The 19,524-nt window shown below is 33.2% G+C and overlaps 1 protein-coding gene and 1 non-coding gene across 6 annotated transcripts; both read right to left on the bottom strand.

The window, feature by feature from the left end:
• Nucleotides 1-684: 684 nt before the first annotated feature.
• Nucleotides 685-13,571, bottom strand: LOC140830651 (paired amphipathic helix protein Sin3-like 4). 5 transcript variants are annotated; one of them, XM_073194068.1, is made up of 23 exons: nt 13,288-13,571; nt 12,887-13,074; nt 12,178-12,333; nt 11,891-12,077; nt 11,701-11,799; nt 11,438-11,611; nt 11,173-11,359; nt 10,665-10,801; nt 9,879-9,954; nt 9,234-9,511; nt 9,000-9,154; nt 8,544-8,671; nt 8,199-8,453; nt 5,275-5,922; nt 5,119-5,177; nt 2,448-3,071; nt 2,240-2,340; nt 2,000-2,138; nt 1,761-1,913; nt 1,464-1,627; nt 1,279-1,390; nt 958-1,166; nt 685-847 (listed from the first exon to the last, which is right to left on the bottom strand). In XM_073194068.1, the coding sequence occupies exons 2-22, from the start codon at nt 12,958-12,960 to the stop codon at nt 987-989; spliced, it is 4,086 nt and encodes a 1,361-aa protein (XP_073050169.1). In that variant the 5' UTR covers nt 12,961-13,074; nt 13,288-13,571; the 3' UTR covers nt 685-847; nt 958-986. The 5 variants fall into 5 exon arrangements, with proteins under 5 accessions (XP_073050169.1, XP_073050168.1, XP_073050170.1 ...); XM_073194067.1 differs by having other exon boundaries at nt 685-1,166; XM_073194069.1 differs by having other exon boundaries at nt 685-1,166; nt 1,761-1,907.
• A 5,433-nt stretch (nt 13,572-19,004) lies between these two features.
• LOC140831225 (U2 spliceosomal RNA) lies at nt 19,005-19,200 on the bottom strand. The gene has a single exon (XR_012117805.1). It is a non-coding gene; the product is annotated as a U2 spliceosomal RNA (small nuclear RNA).
• Nucleotides 19,201-19,524: the final 324 nt, after the last annotated feature.

Raw genomic sequence — 19,524 nt, 5'->3', positions numbered from 1 at the left:
ATCACTCGAAATTCGTAATACAACTTTATATTGATGCATTGCATCCACAGCCAATAGTACATGTAAACAATTTAGTGATTTTTTAAACAAACATTGAAAAATATATTCTTTTGATTTGCTCAAATTATCAATGCGAATGTTTATAAAGCCTTTATATTGAATAATAAATACTTTTCATGAATAAGTCTGACGAGCTACGATTCAACAATATGATATATCATATATAATTTATCAGTAACATACTGAGATGTTATTCTCAATAACTATACTTTGGTTGATTTAAATTAAAGAAAAACCCAAATTCAGGATTAAATGGCCACAGGCCCATCAAAATCTTCATAATCAATATGATCTACCAACCACAAACGAAAAGTGATTATTTGTACATGACACCCGTATTTTATGAATATTCACGTGCAACAGACGTGCTTCTTTTTTAATAATAATTCAATAACAATTATTCATGTTCGACACACGTACTTCTTGAGTACGTGCAATACACGTGCTGTTTACAAGTCATAAATCAGTTCATGTCCGTCCGACACATGTGTTTCTTAAATATTCTAGAAACTCATTGTACATGAAACACCCAAACGAACTCCATGTTACTCTTAGCCCGACAAAATCCAGATGCCACAATAGCAAAACTGGATAATAATAGTATAGCCTGAATCACTGTGAATGAAAGTGAACAAATTTCTATATTTTAGATCGAAATTTACTCAGTCTACACCTATGGTGCTAAAATCACTTCCTTTCACTACCATTATTATTAATCCAGGAACTAGTAAAAGAAAGTTTATTTTAGTTTACTTCTGGGCTCTACTCCTTTAACGAACGGCTGCACCTGTGTATCAAACAGTCCATTCACAGTTAATAAGTGCAACTTCCGTGCACCGGAGCATTGGAACTGAACAATGAACGAGTGAAATTCAAATAAACAATTGAAAGGCATACTTTCACGTTTCCCTGAAAAATGTAAACTATCAACTAAACATCAACTTGCGAAGTCGATTGACTCTGTGAGAATACCCGTTGGAAGCTCCATTGGAAACACCATTGGAAGCTCCATTGACAGCATCAGTGCACGAGCCATTCTGATTTGAAATCTTCCTCCTTTTCCCTGTCCGATAGAGGAAGTCTTCTGTGTCTAAAACATAAGCTGCCTAAATCATGCCAGGACAAACAAAAATTAGCCAAAGAAAGGGTATTCAATTTGCAGAAATAAATTTTACACGAGTAATAAAAGCACATTTAAAGCTTTGAAACTACTATTACCTTCAATGTACTGCAAACCACCTTACTTTCCAGGCCATTATAGATTACAAGTTCTTCCATGGATTTCTGCACGTCACAGATCTCATCTCCAATTGTGCATTTTCTTTTATTTCTGAAAATTATATGCCAGGATTAATAAATGCATATGGAAACACGTAATTTAACAATTTTCAGCCACATCATACCTCTTCAAGAATACCCCTGGTTTTTCCTTTCTATCTGGAGGAACTGATAAGAGGACATCATTCAGATATGCGACGAAACTGGGATCCATGGAGACAGCATTCACTTCAAGTTTATCATTCTCATTTTTCATGAGCTGTATGGTTAGACGCCTTGGAGAAGCCAACTGCAATGGAAGTGCATATTCATTTATCAGACTCTAAATTTAACTAAACTTATTTGTAAATTGAAAATAATAGTTTTATCAGGTTACCAACATTTCAATTGAAAAACAAAATGAAAAACTGACATGAACTTACACATTCTATTCGATACAGGTTATCTTCAGGAATAAGAAAACATGCGTTCTCATGATAAATTGCATCAGAAACCTTTTCAGGATCTCTTGACCTCTCGTATGCACATAGATGGAGGAGTTTGTTTTCCATTTCCTCTGTTGCAATCGTCTGTAGCTGCAAATACCAAGGTACATAGGTTACTAACTACACAAATAATTACAAAACAAACTGGGGGATAAAGAAGAATATGTTCCAATCACCTGCTTGACAAGTTTATGTATCAGCTTGTCTACGGTAAAAAGGATGTATGATTGAGTACCAATAATAGCTCGGCAGTCATCCTCAAACTTTGTATTATCAGATGAGCCATTCAGTAAACTGTGTAGAGAATCCTTAAATCTGCTCCAAATCGCAATGATTTCAAGTTTATGATTCATTAACAATGTTTAATGAGCTTCCTCCCATGAAAAGAAAACTATGAAAAAGTCTAGATATACTACCTAGCATACGAATTAGTTGGATTTGCATCACTTGCAATCCTCCATTTATTTTCTGGAGATAAAGAGTGCAGTTTCGCACTATGCATTCTTTCATACAACATCTGTAAATTAGTGTATTCAGTACAATTGAGGGTGTAATAATTACTTAGAACACCCCAAAGAACCCGTTAAAAAGCATAAACCCATCCTATAGATAGATACACCTTACCTGGTGAAGCCTGAACAACAAATAGAAGGAATCATTTCCGTAAAAAAATTCTGAATTCTTGGCTTTGCCCAGTAAACCCACTGGGATTTTCATTGTCAGAGGTTTTGCGTTCTGTGAAAAACGATCAGTAAATACAGTCAGTCCCTCAGTGTCATGGGCATTCACCGCGCCACCTACATCTCCATCACTTTCAATCTTGCTATCATTCTCATTATGTTCTCCATCTTCGTCAGGCTCTTCAGGCGAACACTCTACTCCATCAGCTGACTCACTTTCTGAAGCATCAACATTTTCAGAGAGATTCTCACCGTCTGATGAGCCCTTGGTACTCATTTCATCTCCATCGTCAGCATTAGCCTCAGTTTCTTCAGCATCCTCCTTACATTTTTCTTCTTCAGTTCTTTTCGTGCTTCCAGCACTTATAAAAGGAGTTTGTGCTGCTTCGGTACCAATATTTCCAAATGGTGCTAAATTATTCTGATCAAGATCTCTAGTAGGAGATAATTCACCCTCTTCTCGTTCATTTTTAGCAGTACCTTCAGTTTCTTCTTTACAGTTCTGAGCTTTGACATCTTCATACACCACCTTAATTGAAGATGAAGCAGGTCTTGTACTACCATCATCCTGCAGCATAATCAGGCAACAGAGAAAAATGGAATGAGATAACAAAACTAAAAATACAGTGGAAACACAGTGCAAAATTGGCTCAAAAGCAGAATCTATTCTGCAATTGTTAAGAAAGATTAGTGTGCATATTACAAAAGCCAGAAAACAAGTTCAAATAGCTTCTGAGCTAATGGAAATCAAATTTGTCAACTATAAACTAGAGGAGAAGTTATGTTTCATGTAATATAATGGTTCAATAACATTCAATTACCAGTTAAGGTGATAAAATAAATTATGTTCACCTTACAAGTTGATCATTTTGCTAGTAATTTTTGTAAGGTAAAGAAGAGAAGAAACAAAAATTTGTAACTCTGGTTATTTCCTTGATTGAATGAAAGGATCACTGTCATTCAGAAAATATTAAATAAATGATAATCAGGTATTAGTTTGCTTGCAAGAGCTCCAAGGAAAATCATTTCCGTTTTCTGTTCTAACAAATATTCAACATTCTCCACCCAGAAGTCGATGTACCACCAAACACAGCATGGTGAGAAAAATTAGAAACTGTCAAGTGATTTGCTTCTTAATAAAAACTTTTATTCTCAGCTACTGTAAGGCATGGTTTGGTACATGTGATAAGGGTAGGATTGATAAATAATCTCCCTTATCTCATGTTTGGTACCTTTTTAAAAAGCCCATGATAATATCATAGGCCCTTGATAAATAGATTTTGAGAATGATAAAACATCCTTTGTAAGAGGTGTGATAATTTTAATGTAATGATAAAATACATTACAAATGACTTAATTACCCCCAATTTAAATGCATTTAAGTTAATGTTAAATGTTTATTGAATACATACATATATACAAATATATAGATACATATATATACACACACAAATATATATATACACACACACATGTATATATATGTGTGTGTATATAAATATATATATATATAATATATATATAACGTAATTTAAGAACTGAGATATGCAATTACAAGATCTTGATAACAATGAAATATAAGTTTTTGTTGTAGGGTTAATTTTGTCATTACAATTCAATATATAAATTTAATCACTCTTGTTAAAATCATAACAAACATTCAACATATTATCTTATCATTATATTTATCCTTGATTTATCCTTATACTATATATCCCTTACTTATCATATCCTATGTACCAAACTGTACCTAAATGTCTTCTTAATCATCCATGTCTTAGAATGAATCCAAATTAGTCAAAAGAAATAGCTTCTATATACTTCGATGGGTAACAAATGATATGGCAGGAAGTTCGAGGGATGAGTAAGTTGTAGGTAATTAAACATGGATCCATTGCCTTTTTTTCTGTGGTAGTACATAAAAGAGTGGCTTTAAATTTGATCCAAAACCTGCTTCTGGTTGGAGGGGAAAGAGGTCACAAAAAGTGTGAGGAGAGCCGATATTATAGTTATTTCAGGTTTAGATAGGACTTAGGAGGATAACAGCCGCTGCCAGTCCCCCTAATTATAGGGGCCAGTGTTCCCACAAAACTCATCACACCTCAAAATATATTGAAGAATAAAATTAAACATTGACATTCCAGTAAATTTCTAGTTCAAATTTTAACATATCTCAGATAATTGCATAACCAATCAACAGCAATTTATAACAAGTGGCCACGTCATTTTACTTAACTACATGTTTACAAGTATGATTTTGTATGTTCTCTTTCTCACCTTCATTTTACCTGAACATTCATTAATTTATGCAAAGAATTAAATATATTTGAATCTATCAAGTATTATATTCACAACTTCCAATTTTCATCAGGCCCCGGATTATTCGAAAGGAAATTTTCTGAAACAGATGTGAAGAACATGAAAACTTTCCTACATCTTTCTTTCCCTTCACGGAATCTTCTCTAAAATCTAAGTACTTTCATCATCAGATTTCCTTGCAACCAGACAAAGCAAAGGTGGTAGCTATCAAATACCAAAATAATCATGCCCAAGCCAAACTTATAGAGGGATTGCTAATAAAGTACTAAAATTCAATTCACGCAAATCTTATTTACCTGTGATTCTTCACTAAGCATTGCCACTATTGGATAATCAGAATTGGCAACATCAGGTCCTGATGCAATAGCAAAGAGCACAATAATTAAAAGCTGCCTTAAATTTAACAATACATCTCAAAAGTAAAAAACTAGATTAAAGAATTAAATATGAACCATTCTGCCTATTTGAAGTGTTTTCCTCATTAATGCCACTTTCGGCAGATGCGCGTTGCTCAAAGACACCAGCTTGTTTGCTTGACCCTGAGGCGACAGACATTATACTGCGATCAGTCTGCATCGCTGCATTTTTGGATGCCATACAGACATCACTCTTATGATATGAACCGTCAATATTAACCCCATCGCCGCCATTTCCCATCTGCTCTTTGCTGGAGCTAGGTTGTTCAGTCGGAATATTTTTGTCACCATTTTTCAACAGGTCCACTGATTTGCAGTTTCCTGAAGTTGCCTTACCAAGAGGACTAGCATTCACTTCTACACCAATATTGGCCACATCTTCGGCTACATAATTGATATGCTTGACATCTTCAGAGTCAGAACTGTGTGGACGGGCAGGAACACCAAGCATTGGCTCAAGGAAGGTTGTCCAAATTGTCATGATTTTGTCATGCTGTTCCGACGTAAAAAATTCTCCACATGAATATTTCATGAGCTGATAAAGATCTTCATGGATTTCATGATCGGAATACTTAAATTCCATATGAGGTTGTTTAGATTGCCTATATCCAGCACCAATTGAGAGAAGCATATCACCTTCATTCTGGTACTTTTCACTGATTTCTTTGATCTCAGCTAACAATGCTGAATGTAGAGAAAATCATAATGAAAATATGTGGTCATTAAAAATCACGGTATTAATTTTCAAGATAGAAGTAGACAAAGGGAGAGAGAGGGAGAGGGAGAAATCGGTTGATGTTTTCCAGCTAAACTTTATTATCAATTGTAGAAATCCAACTTCTTTGACTAGATACAGTTTATTACTTAGTTTGCACGGCAGCAGCCAAAAATCAGCCTGGAGGAAAATAAATTTCAAAACTTGTGTAATATACAAGCTCAGACCAACATTTTATGGGAAGAGATAATACACTTAACATGCAAGAGAGAGAGAGAGAGAGAGAGAGAGAGAGAGAGAGAGAGAGAGAGAGAGAGAGAGAGAGAGAGGAACTCAATTAGGCATCCCTTGTTAGTATGAATTTATGATAATATTAAATACCAGTAGATCAATCTTGAAGAATTGCAAAATTATCTGTGGAGTTTTTATTTCCATCTGCAGCAATATCAATGATGGATGCAAAATGTTTTATAAGGGAAAACTAGTGAGAAGATTGGAAAGGAATTAAAAAAAGCCTTATCCTACATTATTAAGATAAAATAAAATAAAAATAAAAAACAAAAACGAAAACGAAAACTAAAACTAAACTAAAACTAAAACAAAAACAAAACAAACAAATATTAGAGTCAAGACTTGTTGCAATCTCATTCTCACAATTTTTTGGTCATTTGTCATTTTCAGTGAAAAGAGAGAAAATCAAATATCGAAATTGAGCAGGCATAATTTATTTGTACACTTCGTAATCAGAGTTTTGAACTGGCAGACTCATGAGATTTTTCAGATCAAGAATTTCCTTGAAGAATGCGATCACGGAAGCAACACAAACAATTTTTAACCTTCAATTTTGATGAATGTACAGATTTTTTAATGTTAACAAGAATCACAGGAAAGTAACAATGGGAGAAATCAAGATGCTTCAGATCCATATACAGGTAACAGGTAGCTGAACAAACCTCAATTCTGGAAAAATGGCCAAATAAGTGACTGGATCTTTATTAAATTTCAAAAATAGATCTTCAGTCAACAATGGAAAATTTTTACACAAAAAAAGTTATGTTATGCATAAAAGGAACTCGGATCCAAACACAAATGAGAAGACAAATAATGGAATAAAAAAGGAGAAACCATAGGTACCCAGAATCAGATGCCTGACTACACCATACAAACAATTTTTAATCTTTAATTTTGATGAATGTACAGATTTTTTAATGTTAACAAGAATCACAAGAAAGTAACAACGCAAGAAACCAAGTTGCTTCAGATCCATATACAGAACTGAACAAACCTCAATTCTGGAAAAAAGCCAAATATGTGTCTGGATCTTTATTAAATTACAAAAATAGATCTTCGGTCAACAAACGATAATTTTTACATTAAAAAAATTGTATTATGCATAAAAGGAACTCAGATCCAAACACACATGAGAAGACAAATAACGGAAGAAAATAGGAGAAACTCTAGGTACCCAGAATCAGATACCTGACTCAGAGGCATCAATGTGGAGGGAGACTGGTGTGGCCATGTATAATGAAACAGGGATCTGGTAAAACCAGGCAAGGAGAGCAAAAATGGTGACAAACGAGTGGGGTGCGTGGCTGAAAGCAACGGTGAGAAAATTAAACTGAAAACTGAAGGACAAAAAAGGAATATCATAAAAAGAATGGACACGCAGGTAAAAAGGAACATCATCCAAAGACCCACCCGGCCAAAAAAAAACTAAAAATAAACAATATCTTCACCAGTAGTTAACTCTAAAACTCCAGCCAGAAGAATGGACACGCAGGTAAGAAGTAGACTGTATCAAGTTTATGGCAAGTGGAGAACACCATCACTTGTAAAAACAAAAAGCACAAACTACAAATCAAATAAACAAAAGATGCCATAATAACACAGTAAAGAATACACAGTGTTCCACCAAAATCCAACAAATCTTCAATTGATACATAAAATTTCCAAAGCATGAAATCTGAAGACAATAAAATGGCAATCACTGAAAAAAGCATGTATATCATAAAATTGTGTAAGATGCTTGCAATCATTAAAGCATCATCATCCATGACTGAAAATAAAATATGCTTCAAATTTCTATTTTATGTACTGATCAACACAGAGAACCATTTTCATACTTTTCTAATACTTGACTGTAATTTTTAAAATTATCATATAGTAAAACAAATAATGAACAAAAACATAGCCTTGTAAAATGAGATAAGGAACCAAGTCAAAAAAAATTAACCTATTTTACCTTTAGCGCTTAAGTTCTTTGTATCCTGCTGCTTAAAATAGAAGCTTCGATGGTCTAGTGACTTGTGGTAGTTCTTCGCATAAATTTCAGCCCACACTTTATTAAATTCGGAGCGACACCTTGCCCATTCTTCTTGTTTTTGTTTCAACCGGGTTAATATAACCGGCAAGGAAAGCAAAGCGTTCTTCCTTAATACATCCATTACATCAAGCCCATGATCCCCATATAAACGCTCAATGCACCGTAGATTAAGAGCTGAAACGAGGAAAAAAGGAAATGAACTTTAAATCGGTGCAAGGCATAATAATATGAGGATTCATATTTCATCACACTCATTGGCTGAACCTGTCAAATGATCTTCCACGCGAAATGAACTATCTGTCATGCTTGTATTAACGTTAATACTGTCTAAGAGTTCTTCAACCTGCTTTGTTGTTGCGTTCACAGATTCCAACAACATGTCAAGTTCAAACCTGGCAGATAGCCAATTGGCAATTAAAATGAAAGAAAATCCACCAGGGACCAATATTCATCTCCAATTAGACAAATGAAAAAGAAGTAAAAGAAGCTCCGAACAGCCACCAATAGTTATTGAAAAGCGAACAACAATTCAGATGCTAAATTTATAGTATCTGTTTAAGATGTTATGCAAGGATAAAGAAGCCTATGCTAGAGACTTATGGAATAGCAAGTGATGACAGCATAGAAAAGAAGAAAACATAAAGATCTGTGTAAGGAAAATGAAAGTAAATTCATTAAGGGGTGAAGTTGTGACAATTGAACTCATGAGAAAGTCCACACCTATCATCCTCGCAACGGAACAAGCTTTCCTCATATTGGTTTTTCCGCATGTGTTTGAATGAGTAATCCTCACTTCCTGATGTGACAGACACCCATCGATCATTCAGCACTTTAGCACCAATCTCTGTTCTATGACTTGCTAATGAAATCGGATACTGTCTTATGGAAATGGCAATGTTATATGAGTAGAAAATTTAGATGATTCATTATGGACATATATATAAATAAACCTACATTTTGCGGAAGAAGCCGATAACTTAGGGTGCAGCTCTCACAGTCGGTGAGATCGAGTTCATGAATAGATTTAGCCATCAACTTGTCTTTGCTTGCATGTAAAGACATCCTGTGTCCCGAAACATCTTTAGGGTTAAAGGCAATACTCCTATCATATCTATCACTTTCTCTGATATCTCGATCTTTACTTTTATCCATGCCTTCTCCGTCATGATCACATGCATCTCGATCTTCCACCTTTAAAGATCTAACAATAGTTTTATTGTTCCACAAGCTTCCTGAAATGAGATAAATTGGTTACAATACATGACATTTATCATTCTTGAGGCGCTATAGGTGTAAGTTGTAACAGACTTCTATACAGACATTTCTTGTATGATTTAGCAATATCATTCAGAAAATTTGTTACCACACAAATAATTAACATAGTAAACAACTATCAGGATGAACGAAAAAGTTTATAAGTATGTTCCTCAAAATATATATATATATATATATATATATAAGCTTTTTCAGTATGAACTGAAAAAGCTTTACGAAGACACACTTTAGAAAGTATCCCCAGGCACAGAAATATATGGGGCACATACAGAGATGGGGCACTTTCAGAGAGAGTACTAAAGATAAACCAAAATTGACATTTACCGGTCTTCTCAACATAAATTATGAAATCTTCGCACTCTTCCATAAGGTCTGTATGAGTCCCTAGCAAACTAGCCACCTGAAGCCAAAAGATTCTATCTAGATTAGTGACTTTACCAAGGACATCATAGAAATTAAAATATTAAAAAATTAAAAATTCAATAACTAAAAATTCCTTTTTAACCACTTCTTGAATTTAAATCACAAAAGAAATGTCGGTAAGCCTATTTGTGGTTATTGACAACATGGACCTTTATTGCAGTCTGAGAAACAGTGATAGCCATTAGTGTAGACTTGACAAGGGGATTGGTGTAGGAGAACATAGATTCATTCATTCATGAAGTAAGCACATAATAAAAAATCAACAAGTAGATATTTAAATTAATCTCAGACCACGGAACAAGCTACTAACTAATTTCTCTACTGAATGGATCGGGAAATTATCGAACGACTTGGCTTTACATCTTTCAACGTGCAAACACAGGGAACATGAAGGACGGACATAAAGATTTTGTAATTTCAAAGGGTACTTGTTCTCATGGGGTCTCAAAAGAAAGAATTGTGAAAATGAATTGGTACTTACTCTCATGGGGTCTCAAAAGAAAGAATTGTGAAAATGAATTGGAAGCAGTAGATATTAACCACAAGGAAACAGCATAAGCAGTCCACAACAGAAAAGGGTTAAAAAGGTAATACTGTATATACCCTTGTACAGAACCATATTAATAACAAGACATGTGCAAGTCATGTGTGAAGAAAAATAGCAAAGATAATTCAAGAGAAGATCACCAGAATACGAAATTGAGATGACGTGATGAATTTCCTTTTGTAGGAACGAACGCAATCTGAAAATTTCTCGTAATTATTTGGATCCTGTAATCTTTCCTTCACTTTCTCACAGAAAGATGACACCAGCTCCTGCATCCCTGAGAATAAATTGACATAATTTAGTGATGATGAATGTCCCTACTTTGATTTTCAGAAGGTGCTCATATCCTAATCCCCTCAAGACAAAAAAAATTCTGCAACAGAAAGAGAATTAAAAAGTTCAATTAACGAGCTTTAATATTATTCATTATGAGTAAATTCCTACAAGCATATCGACTGGAGTTTGAACAAAACTGATTAAGATTCAACATATATAAAATAATAAGTTGTACAAACATAATCTTAGTTAAGATTGACTGTTCTGATAAATTGATTCTATAACAACAGGCAAACCAATGAAGACATAAATTAAATATATTTCCCAGGACATAAAATTACCAAGGAACAAAGCTTGCAGAATTTAAACTACCTTGGTAAACCTGGTCTGTCACAGAATCATCTTTGCGAGCAGATTTTCTTTTATGATTAAAATTGTCCTCGCGTTCCCACTCATTTTGGTCCCCGTCTTCTTTTTTTTCCACTTTTTCAATCCAATTCCACTGATCTGAATCAGTGTGATCGACATTCTGGTCATCAACATCGTGTGAAAGAGCGGGCTTTTGACAAGTGAGTACAAATGTAGCAGAACACCATAAAAAAACGCATGCCCACACAATCACAAAGAAACTAACTACCTTGTCAACTAGACTTGACCTTGCCATGGTCATGGGAGAGCCTCTATCATCCCGTGGTAGTATGTAATCTCTATCAGACTGAGCAAAATGGACAGATGCATCACCTGAAGTATCTGGTAGAAAATGTGTGAACTCTACAAGTAGGTCAGCATGGCCCCAAAAAAGAACTGAAACCTACAAAAAAATTGGAATCCCAAATGTCATTATTCTCACTCTTTAAGAATGTAATTAAAAAGTTAGAAATATGATTTATAGTGGAATACCTCTTGATAAACCTCTGTTATTGACTTATTATCTTTTCTGTACATATTCAAAATATCAAGGAAAGCTTTGTACACATGATCGTCCCCTTGAAATCTAGTCTGCAATTCATTCAGAAGAGGTTTACACTGAATTCTAGTTAAAAAGTACAGAGTAGATAACTGTAGTGGTACAATGCTTTTCGCAGTTGACCTTGATTCTGTTTACAAAGTTGATTGCTTCATCAAACTCTACTGGCTTCTTCTTTGGAAGTGGTTCATCCTCCACTGGGAGAGTGATTTCATATCCCACAGGGAGAAAAGCATTGAAACCCAAAATTAGGTGTCGGTGCCCTTTAAATAATTCCTTCACTCTCAATATAACACCCGTTGTACCAACTCTGCAAAGAAACCATGTAAACAGGCTATAAATACACTACACTTACAGAATCTGAACAATGGGATAACTGTAATAAACAAGGAGGAAAGCAGAATTTACACCTTTGAGCCTTGAAATCTTTCATTATGTCAAGAAAATCCTCATATTTATCCCTATTGTCTTGAAAAATGTCCTTCACAGCCTTCAGATATGTCAATGCATCATTTGTTGTCAGCCTCTGTGTGCTGCTTGGGGTTACCATCTGGACTTGACCGGATCTTCATCATCCCAAAGCATTAGTTTTAAATCAATAAGAACAAAGGAATACTCGATTAAAAACTATCATCGACCCATTTACAGATATCACATCATCAAAGACTCGTGACTACAAATCAGTACTTGCATCACATTAAAAGAAACGCAATTATAAGTGTAGGTATCAGAATCGAACTTATTTCTGAAAACCTAAAATACTATTATAACATGTGGTGTCGCAACAACTGCGTGAATATACAAATAAAGGAATGAATACTTCAAACCGGCCTGATTCTTTTATCTATAACTATGGCCAACAAAAAAAAACTGAAACAACCATAACTAAAGAGCATGAGTAAAAAAGATCTCAACTTTTAGACACTTGATGATGCAAAGACTAACATAATACATGCAACTCATGATTACCATAGTTTCTAACGACATTCAAAACTGTAGGTTTGATGATGGAATATCGGTCTCATTAATTTTAAAAACAAAAACGACAAAACCAACAATCAATTAACTAACTTTACAAAATAGTGAAACTAAAACTAAACAAAATAATAATAAGCTTACGGTGGAACTCGAGAAGAGATAACAGGCCGCTTATGTTGAGAATTCATGATCACGTCCTCTCTAGACCTCTTCATCTCAAACCTCTATTTTAAAAAATTAGTACTTTTATTTTGATTGTTTCCCTCAATCTTCAAAACAAATCTACTTTTATTCACCCAAATTGGAAAAACTAATAACCATCCAACGACCTGCAAAAATCGAAATCATCAAACCACCAAACTTATTCACATTAAAAATAACGACACAGATCCACTAAACACGCCTAAACAGCAATTAGCGTAATACAATCGGCTCTAAACCATATCTCTACGCAGATCACCTCCAAATTCACGTATCATCAATAAAAAAAAAATCCTGAAAATAAACCAAAAAAAAAAACAAGCAATACTAAATCCACATACCTGAATCATACGAAAGGCATAATTCAGCAAAAAAAATGGGAAAATATTGGAAATATGACAGTTAAGAGATCCTTTGAGCCTCTTTCAAATAATGAATATTTGAATGAAGGAGCTGAAGACAGTTTTCTTCAGCTGTGAATCAATCGATGTTCGTAGTGTGTGTATGTATACATGAATTGCACGTATATTTACATACATACATATATATATATATATATATGTATGCATACGTGATTAATTAGTTCAAAGAGGCATTTTGGGAAGTGATTCTGTTTATTCCGGAAGAAGAAAGGCATTTTTGGTTTATATTTATCTTGTTTATATAATTATAATAATAATAATATTATTATTTTTTTGGTTTATATTTATCTTGATTAATAAAAAGAATTATGGTAAAATGAATATTTCTTTTAGCTATGATAGAATAAATATTTAACTAAATCTATACTTACCATATTATCGAACATGCGTCACTTATATTAATTAACTCTGATATATGTTCTATTTAATAAAAAAAATTACTCTTATTTTATTTAATATATTAGATATTGAAGAAAATTTTTGTAATCTTAAAAGAGAAAGTCTTTTGTGAGATGATATCACGCATCTTTATCTGTGAGAAGATCAATTCTACCGATATTTACAATAAAAGGTAATATTTTTCATGGATGACCCAAATAAGATATCTGTCTCACAAAATATGACTCATGAACCGTCTCACACAAGTTTTTGTCAATTTTAAATTAAGCAAAATCATATGAATTTTTGTTTTTATCTTATTTTAAATAATCATATCAATTCTTAATCAAAAGTTATTATGAAACACTTTATCTATACATTTTTAAAATTTTAATTAAAAAAATTATATATATATATATATATATATATATAAAGCTGTGAGACGGATCAACCCTATCCATATTACAATAAAAAATAATACTTTTTCATGGATAACCAAATAAGAGATTTGTCTCACAAATAGGGGTGGGCAATCGGGTCGGTTTTTTCGGGTTCTACCCGACCCGAAACCCGATCGGGTGCAACTTTCGGGTAAAATAGGGTAAATAGTCGGGTTCGGGTATTATCCGAACCCGACTATATTTTAGTCGGGTCGGGTTCGGATATTGAATTGGTACCCGAATTACCCGATCGGGTACCCGATTGTTTTTAAAAAATACATATGGGCAGTGGGCTTATAATGATAAAATTGGGTGTTGATACATCTATTATTGATGTTTGATTATTCTTGAATTATTGGTACACTTTATTGCATTTTATTTTTCTCAGTTTATTTGATTATTTTCTTGCATTTTATTTTTCTCAGGTTTGTTTCATGCATTGATGAAAAACATGAATTATTGGTACACTTTATTTTTTGTTTCATGATGTTCATTTTTTTGTTAATAAATTTACATCTTTTTATGTAGGTGATAAAATATTCCAGAAGATATTTTAAAAGTCAAACAAGAAATTGATTCTGATTTTTTTGGTGAAGATCTAAGTTGAATTTTCAAGATTAGACTTGTTAATTTCTTATATATGCATCTAAATAGTTTATGCTCGATTTAAAGATTTGTTAATTATAATACTCATTCTATGTTTTCAGATAAATATTTTTGTGTTTAACTTTTGTAGACATTCACGAGACAATATTATTTTGATAAGTTTATTTTCTCGTCATATATTATTTAGTAGACACAAAATGATAAAATGTTATTTTATCAAAAAAAACCTGAACCCGACTTTATCGGGTACCCGAAAAGCGGGTAGTGTCCAGAATCGGGTCGGGTTCGGGTAATGAAAATGAAAATGCTACCCGAAAAAATCGGGTACCCGGCCCGAACTACCCGAAACCCGAAAAATCCGACCCGTGCCCATCCCTACTCACAAATATGATCCGTGAGATCGTCTCACATAAGTTTTTGCCTACACACACGGACGAAGCCAGAAAATAAAGATCTATTAGCCTCGTAGGAGTAAATATCAGAGAGGAAAACGAAAAAATATAATAATTTTTATATCTTTATTCAATAAAATAAAAAATTGAATGAGATGGTCGTACTCATCCGCCCCCATTAACGGAATATTTCACCCTACTTTGTGGGGGCACTGCCCCCATGAGAAGATCAAAGATCCAATTTTAACCACACATATGCGGAGTCCACCAATTTCTTTCAAATCAACGACCCAGATCCTGTGGGAGCACTGTCCCTCAAGTAGCATCGACACTACCCCCATTAACTCTATCCCAAGATACATGCATGGGTTGTCCATGGGGAACCTACTTGATCAAAGGGTTTTTTTTTAAAAGTAATTTAATTTTTAAAATTAATTTCAAAACTAATTTTAAAAAAAAAGGTTTGCAAAACTAATGCAATCCGCGCTTACGAAGCGCGGACGCTGCACACGTAGAGTCACGTCAACTCGAAGGAAAATTTAGCGACGGCATATATAAAAAAAACCGTCGCTAAAATGGATTTCGCGACAGTTTTATAAAACCGTCGCTCATATCGAATCAGCGACAGTTTATTATCCGTCGCTACAATTGCATCCGCGACGGTTTACTGTCGCTCCTATTAGCGACGGTTTTAAAACTGTCGCTATTCCGAAAGTTTGGTATTTTCAATTTCGTCGTGCATTGCACGCTACGGATAATTGTATTAACGACGTGCCTATACATGCCGTAGATAATAGTATTAACAGCTTGCACATATACGACGTGGATAATATTGAACTTTCAACGGCTTGCATCTTTGCAGCATGCAATGTGCGCTGCAGAAAATGAATTTGCGCGCTGCGAAAAATCATTTTTGTAGTAGTGAAAAAAAAGACAAAAATTAATCACGAATTTTTTTTTCCAAGAACTTCTACTATTCGACCTGGTTTATTCGTGATGAATTTTTGTATGTTTTTTTCTCTTTATTGAAAATTCCCATATCACAAATTCAAATATTTCGTGACAACTTGATCAGAAAAAACATGTACATTAACACAAAAAATTATTATTTATTTTTTATTAAAAAATAAACAAAACTCAGAGGGAAAAAACTTTTTTCGTGATGACTTTTTGTCTGTTTTTATTCTCTATCTTCACTGCTACAAAAATGGTTTTTCGCAGCGCGCAAATTAATTTTCCGCAGCGCACATTGCATGCTGCAAAGATGCAAACCGTTGAAAAATCAAGATTATCCGCGTCGTACATGAGCATGCTGTTAATAATATTATCTGCGACGTACAGATGCACGTTGTTAATACAATTATCCGTATCGTGCAATGTACAACGTTAGGCGAAATTACTAAATTTCGGAATAGCGACGGTTGTTAAACTTTTTTCGTGATGAATTTTTGTCTGTTTTTCTCTCTGTCTTCACTACTACAAAAATGATTTTTCGCAACGCGCAAATTCATTTTCCGCAGCGCACATTGCATGCTGCAAAGATGCAAGCCGTTTAAAGTTCAAGATTATCCGCGTCGTATATGTGCACGCTGTTAATACCATTATCTGCGGTATGTATATGCACGTCGTTAATATAATGATACGGCGTGCAATGTACGACACAAATTGAAAATACCAAAATTCGGAATAGCGACGGTTTAATGCGATTTAGCGACAGTTTATTAAACCGTCGCGGATGCAATTTTAGGGACGAATAATAAACCGTCGCTGATTCAATATGAGTGTCGGTTTTCTAAAATCGTCGCAGAATCTATTTTTGTGACGGGTTTGTTTATATATTCTGTCGCTGAAGTTTCCGTCGCGCGGACGTGGCTCCACGTGTGCAGCGTCCGCGCTTCGTAAGCGCAGATTGCATTAGTTTTTTTAAATTAGTTTTAAAATTAATTTTAAAAATTAAATTACTTTTAAAAAAACCCGTTTATAGAACGATGAATGAATGCTACTTGCCTTGTATTAGTGTATAGCATACTACTAATGAAAGATTATATCGAGCAACAATAACTTTATTAAATGATATTATGTAAATCGTTTTATAAGAGTTTTTGTGATTTGAGTTTTGTATTTAACTTTTATCGATAAAGCATATTTTTAGTTATTAATGACATTTTCATTTCAATTGTCACATTTATAATTGTATCTAATAATAATAATGCTATTTTTAACTAAATAATAATAACAATGCTATTTTCGGTATCATTTATGAAAGACTCCAAGAGGCCCATACTTTTATTTTGAAAAATGCTAAAACACAAATATATTAACTATATATCTTATAAATATTTTTTAAAACTAATCTTTTTTAGTACTTTTAAGTTAATTTTTTAAGTTATAGTAAAAAAATATAAAAGATAGAGAATAAAAAAATTGTAAAAACAAGAAAGAACATCATTTGTTTGGGAAATTTGAAAATAAAATATAAACAAAAAATATGAGTAATAATTATTTTTTACTAATTTTTGTGTATTTATTTTTTTACATTTAATGATGTTAACAAATATAATTATATTTTATGTAATTATGTTTTTAGATAATTGTTGACAAAAACTTGTGTGAGACGTTCTCACGAGTCGTATTTTGTGAGACATATCTATTATTTGGGTCATCCGTGAAAATTATTATTATTTATGCTAAGAGTATTACTTTTTACGGTAGATATCGATTGGGTTGACCCGTCTCACAGATAAAGATTCGTGAGACAGTCTCACAAGAAACTTACTCATAATTGTTTCAGGAATTGTCCATTAAAATTATTAGTAAATTTACTAAAAAACATTTAATTAAAGAGTAGCATTGTCGATTTTAATAATAAAAAACAAAAAATGAGGTGTGATATAGCCAAATAATATTTGTTGAACCAAGTGAATTATGAGGATGCTGGGATGTGGGATTCGAGTATTCAAGTGTCGCTCCTGTGTGTGTTCCTAGAAATAAAAAAAAAATGTATGCATAACAAATTTGTAAAAATTATATAGTCCCCAATTTTTATCTGATTATTTTAATTGAGTCCTTCGTTTTACAATCGTTCCAATTTAGTCATTCATTTTACGTAACTTTTATCGGTTTATTCTTCCCAATAACTGTACATGACCCAATTATAAATATACCTATTTAGTCCTCCATTTTTGTCGTATTTTCCAATTTTCATTTTTCCAATAATCTCGAGTTAGTCCTTCATTTTACGTTTTTTTCTGGTTTAATTCTTTCCGTTAATTAGATTTGATTTTAAAAGAAAACCCATTTTGGCCCATAAAGATCGATGGGAAAAAAAATCATAATTTTTACTACTATATCTTCATACTATAGATCTTGGTGTGTGTGTGTGTGTCGCCAAAATAATCATCCGAATTGATTAAATTATAAATCCTTGTTTATTTGTCCTGTGATTCAAATTTTTATTTGAAAATATATTTAATCGGTTATTTATGGAAAACACAATTTAATCGGGTTTTTTTTAACTGTTTCACATAAATTTATTCGACAGGTAGTTCTGTCCAAATAGAATATTGAATCAAAAAGTTGTTTTCAACAAATTTTAAAAAATAATTGTTTTACATTAAATTATAAATTAATGTACATTGAAAAACTCAAATAATTAAAAATTGAAATATATAATATATATATTTTTTAAATTTTAGCAATGCTATTTATTATTATTATTATTAAGAACAAAACATTCGCAAATTACCAATAGTTGGATATCGTGCAGTAGAAAGACTTGTCAATCTTAAATGATATCGGACCGTAATTTATACTTGGATTGGTGGGGTGTGCCAGGCCCATGTAATAGTGCAACGCTTGGGCGACACTCGAAGACCCAGGCAGCAAGCTACCTTTATGGGCCTTCCCCCTACAAAAATAAATTTAATATCGTGTGGGCCATTGGCCCACGTATCAGATATTAAACTGATAAGAACAGATACTACACTTGATCTTAGCCAAAAGGCCGAGAAAGGTATGAGGTGTAAAGGTAGTGAGCCCGTCCTTTTATATCCCTTTTAGTCCGTCAAACTATATAACAATACAATGTGGGACAAACACAATAATTTGATATAAGCTAAGTAGCAATCACAATTCAAGAGCTCGTGAAAATTAATGATAAGTTTCATTATATATCGTATTTAATAAATTATTTAAAAAAATTCGAAAATGGGTATCTGTAATTTATACACAAGTATAGGGATAAATAAATGTAAATATAATATTTCTGAGAGCAGGTCTCTTGTGAGACGGTATCACGGATATTTATTTGAGAGACAGATTAACAATGTCTATATTTATAA

This window comes from Primulina eburnea, chromosome 4, assembly GCF_022965805.1.
Source record: "Primulina eburnea isolate SZY01 chromosome 4, ASM2296580v1, whole genome shotgun sequence".
Taxonomy (NCBI): Eukaryota; Viridiplantae; Streptophyta; class Magnoliopsida; order Lamiales; family Gesneriaceae; genus Primulina; species Primulina eburnea.
This window is presented reverse-complemented; position numbering and strand designations above follow the sequence as displayed.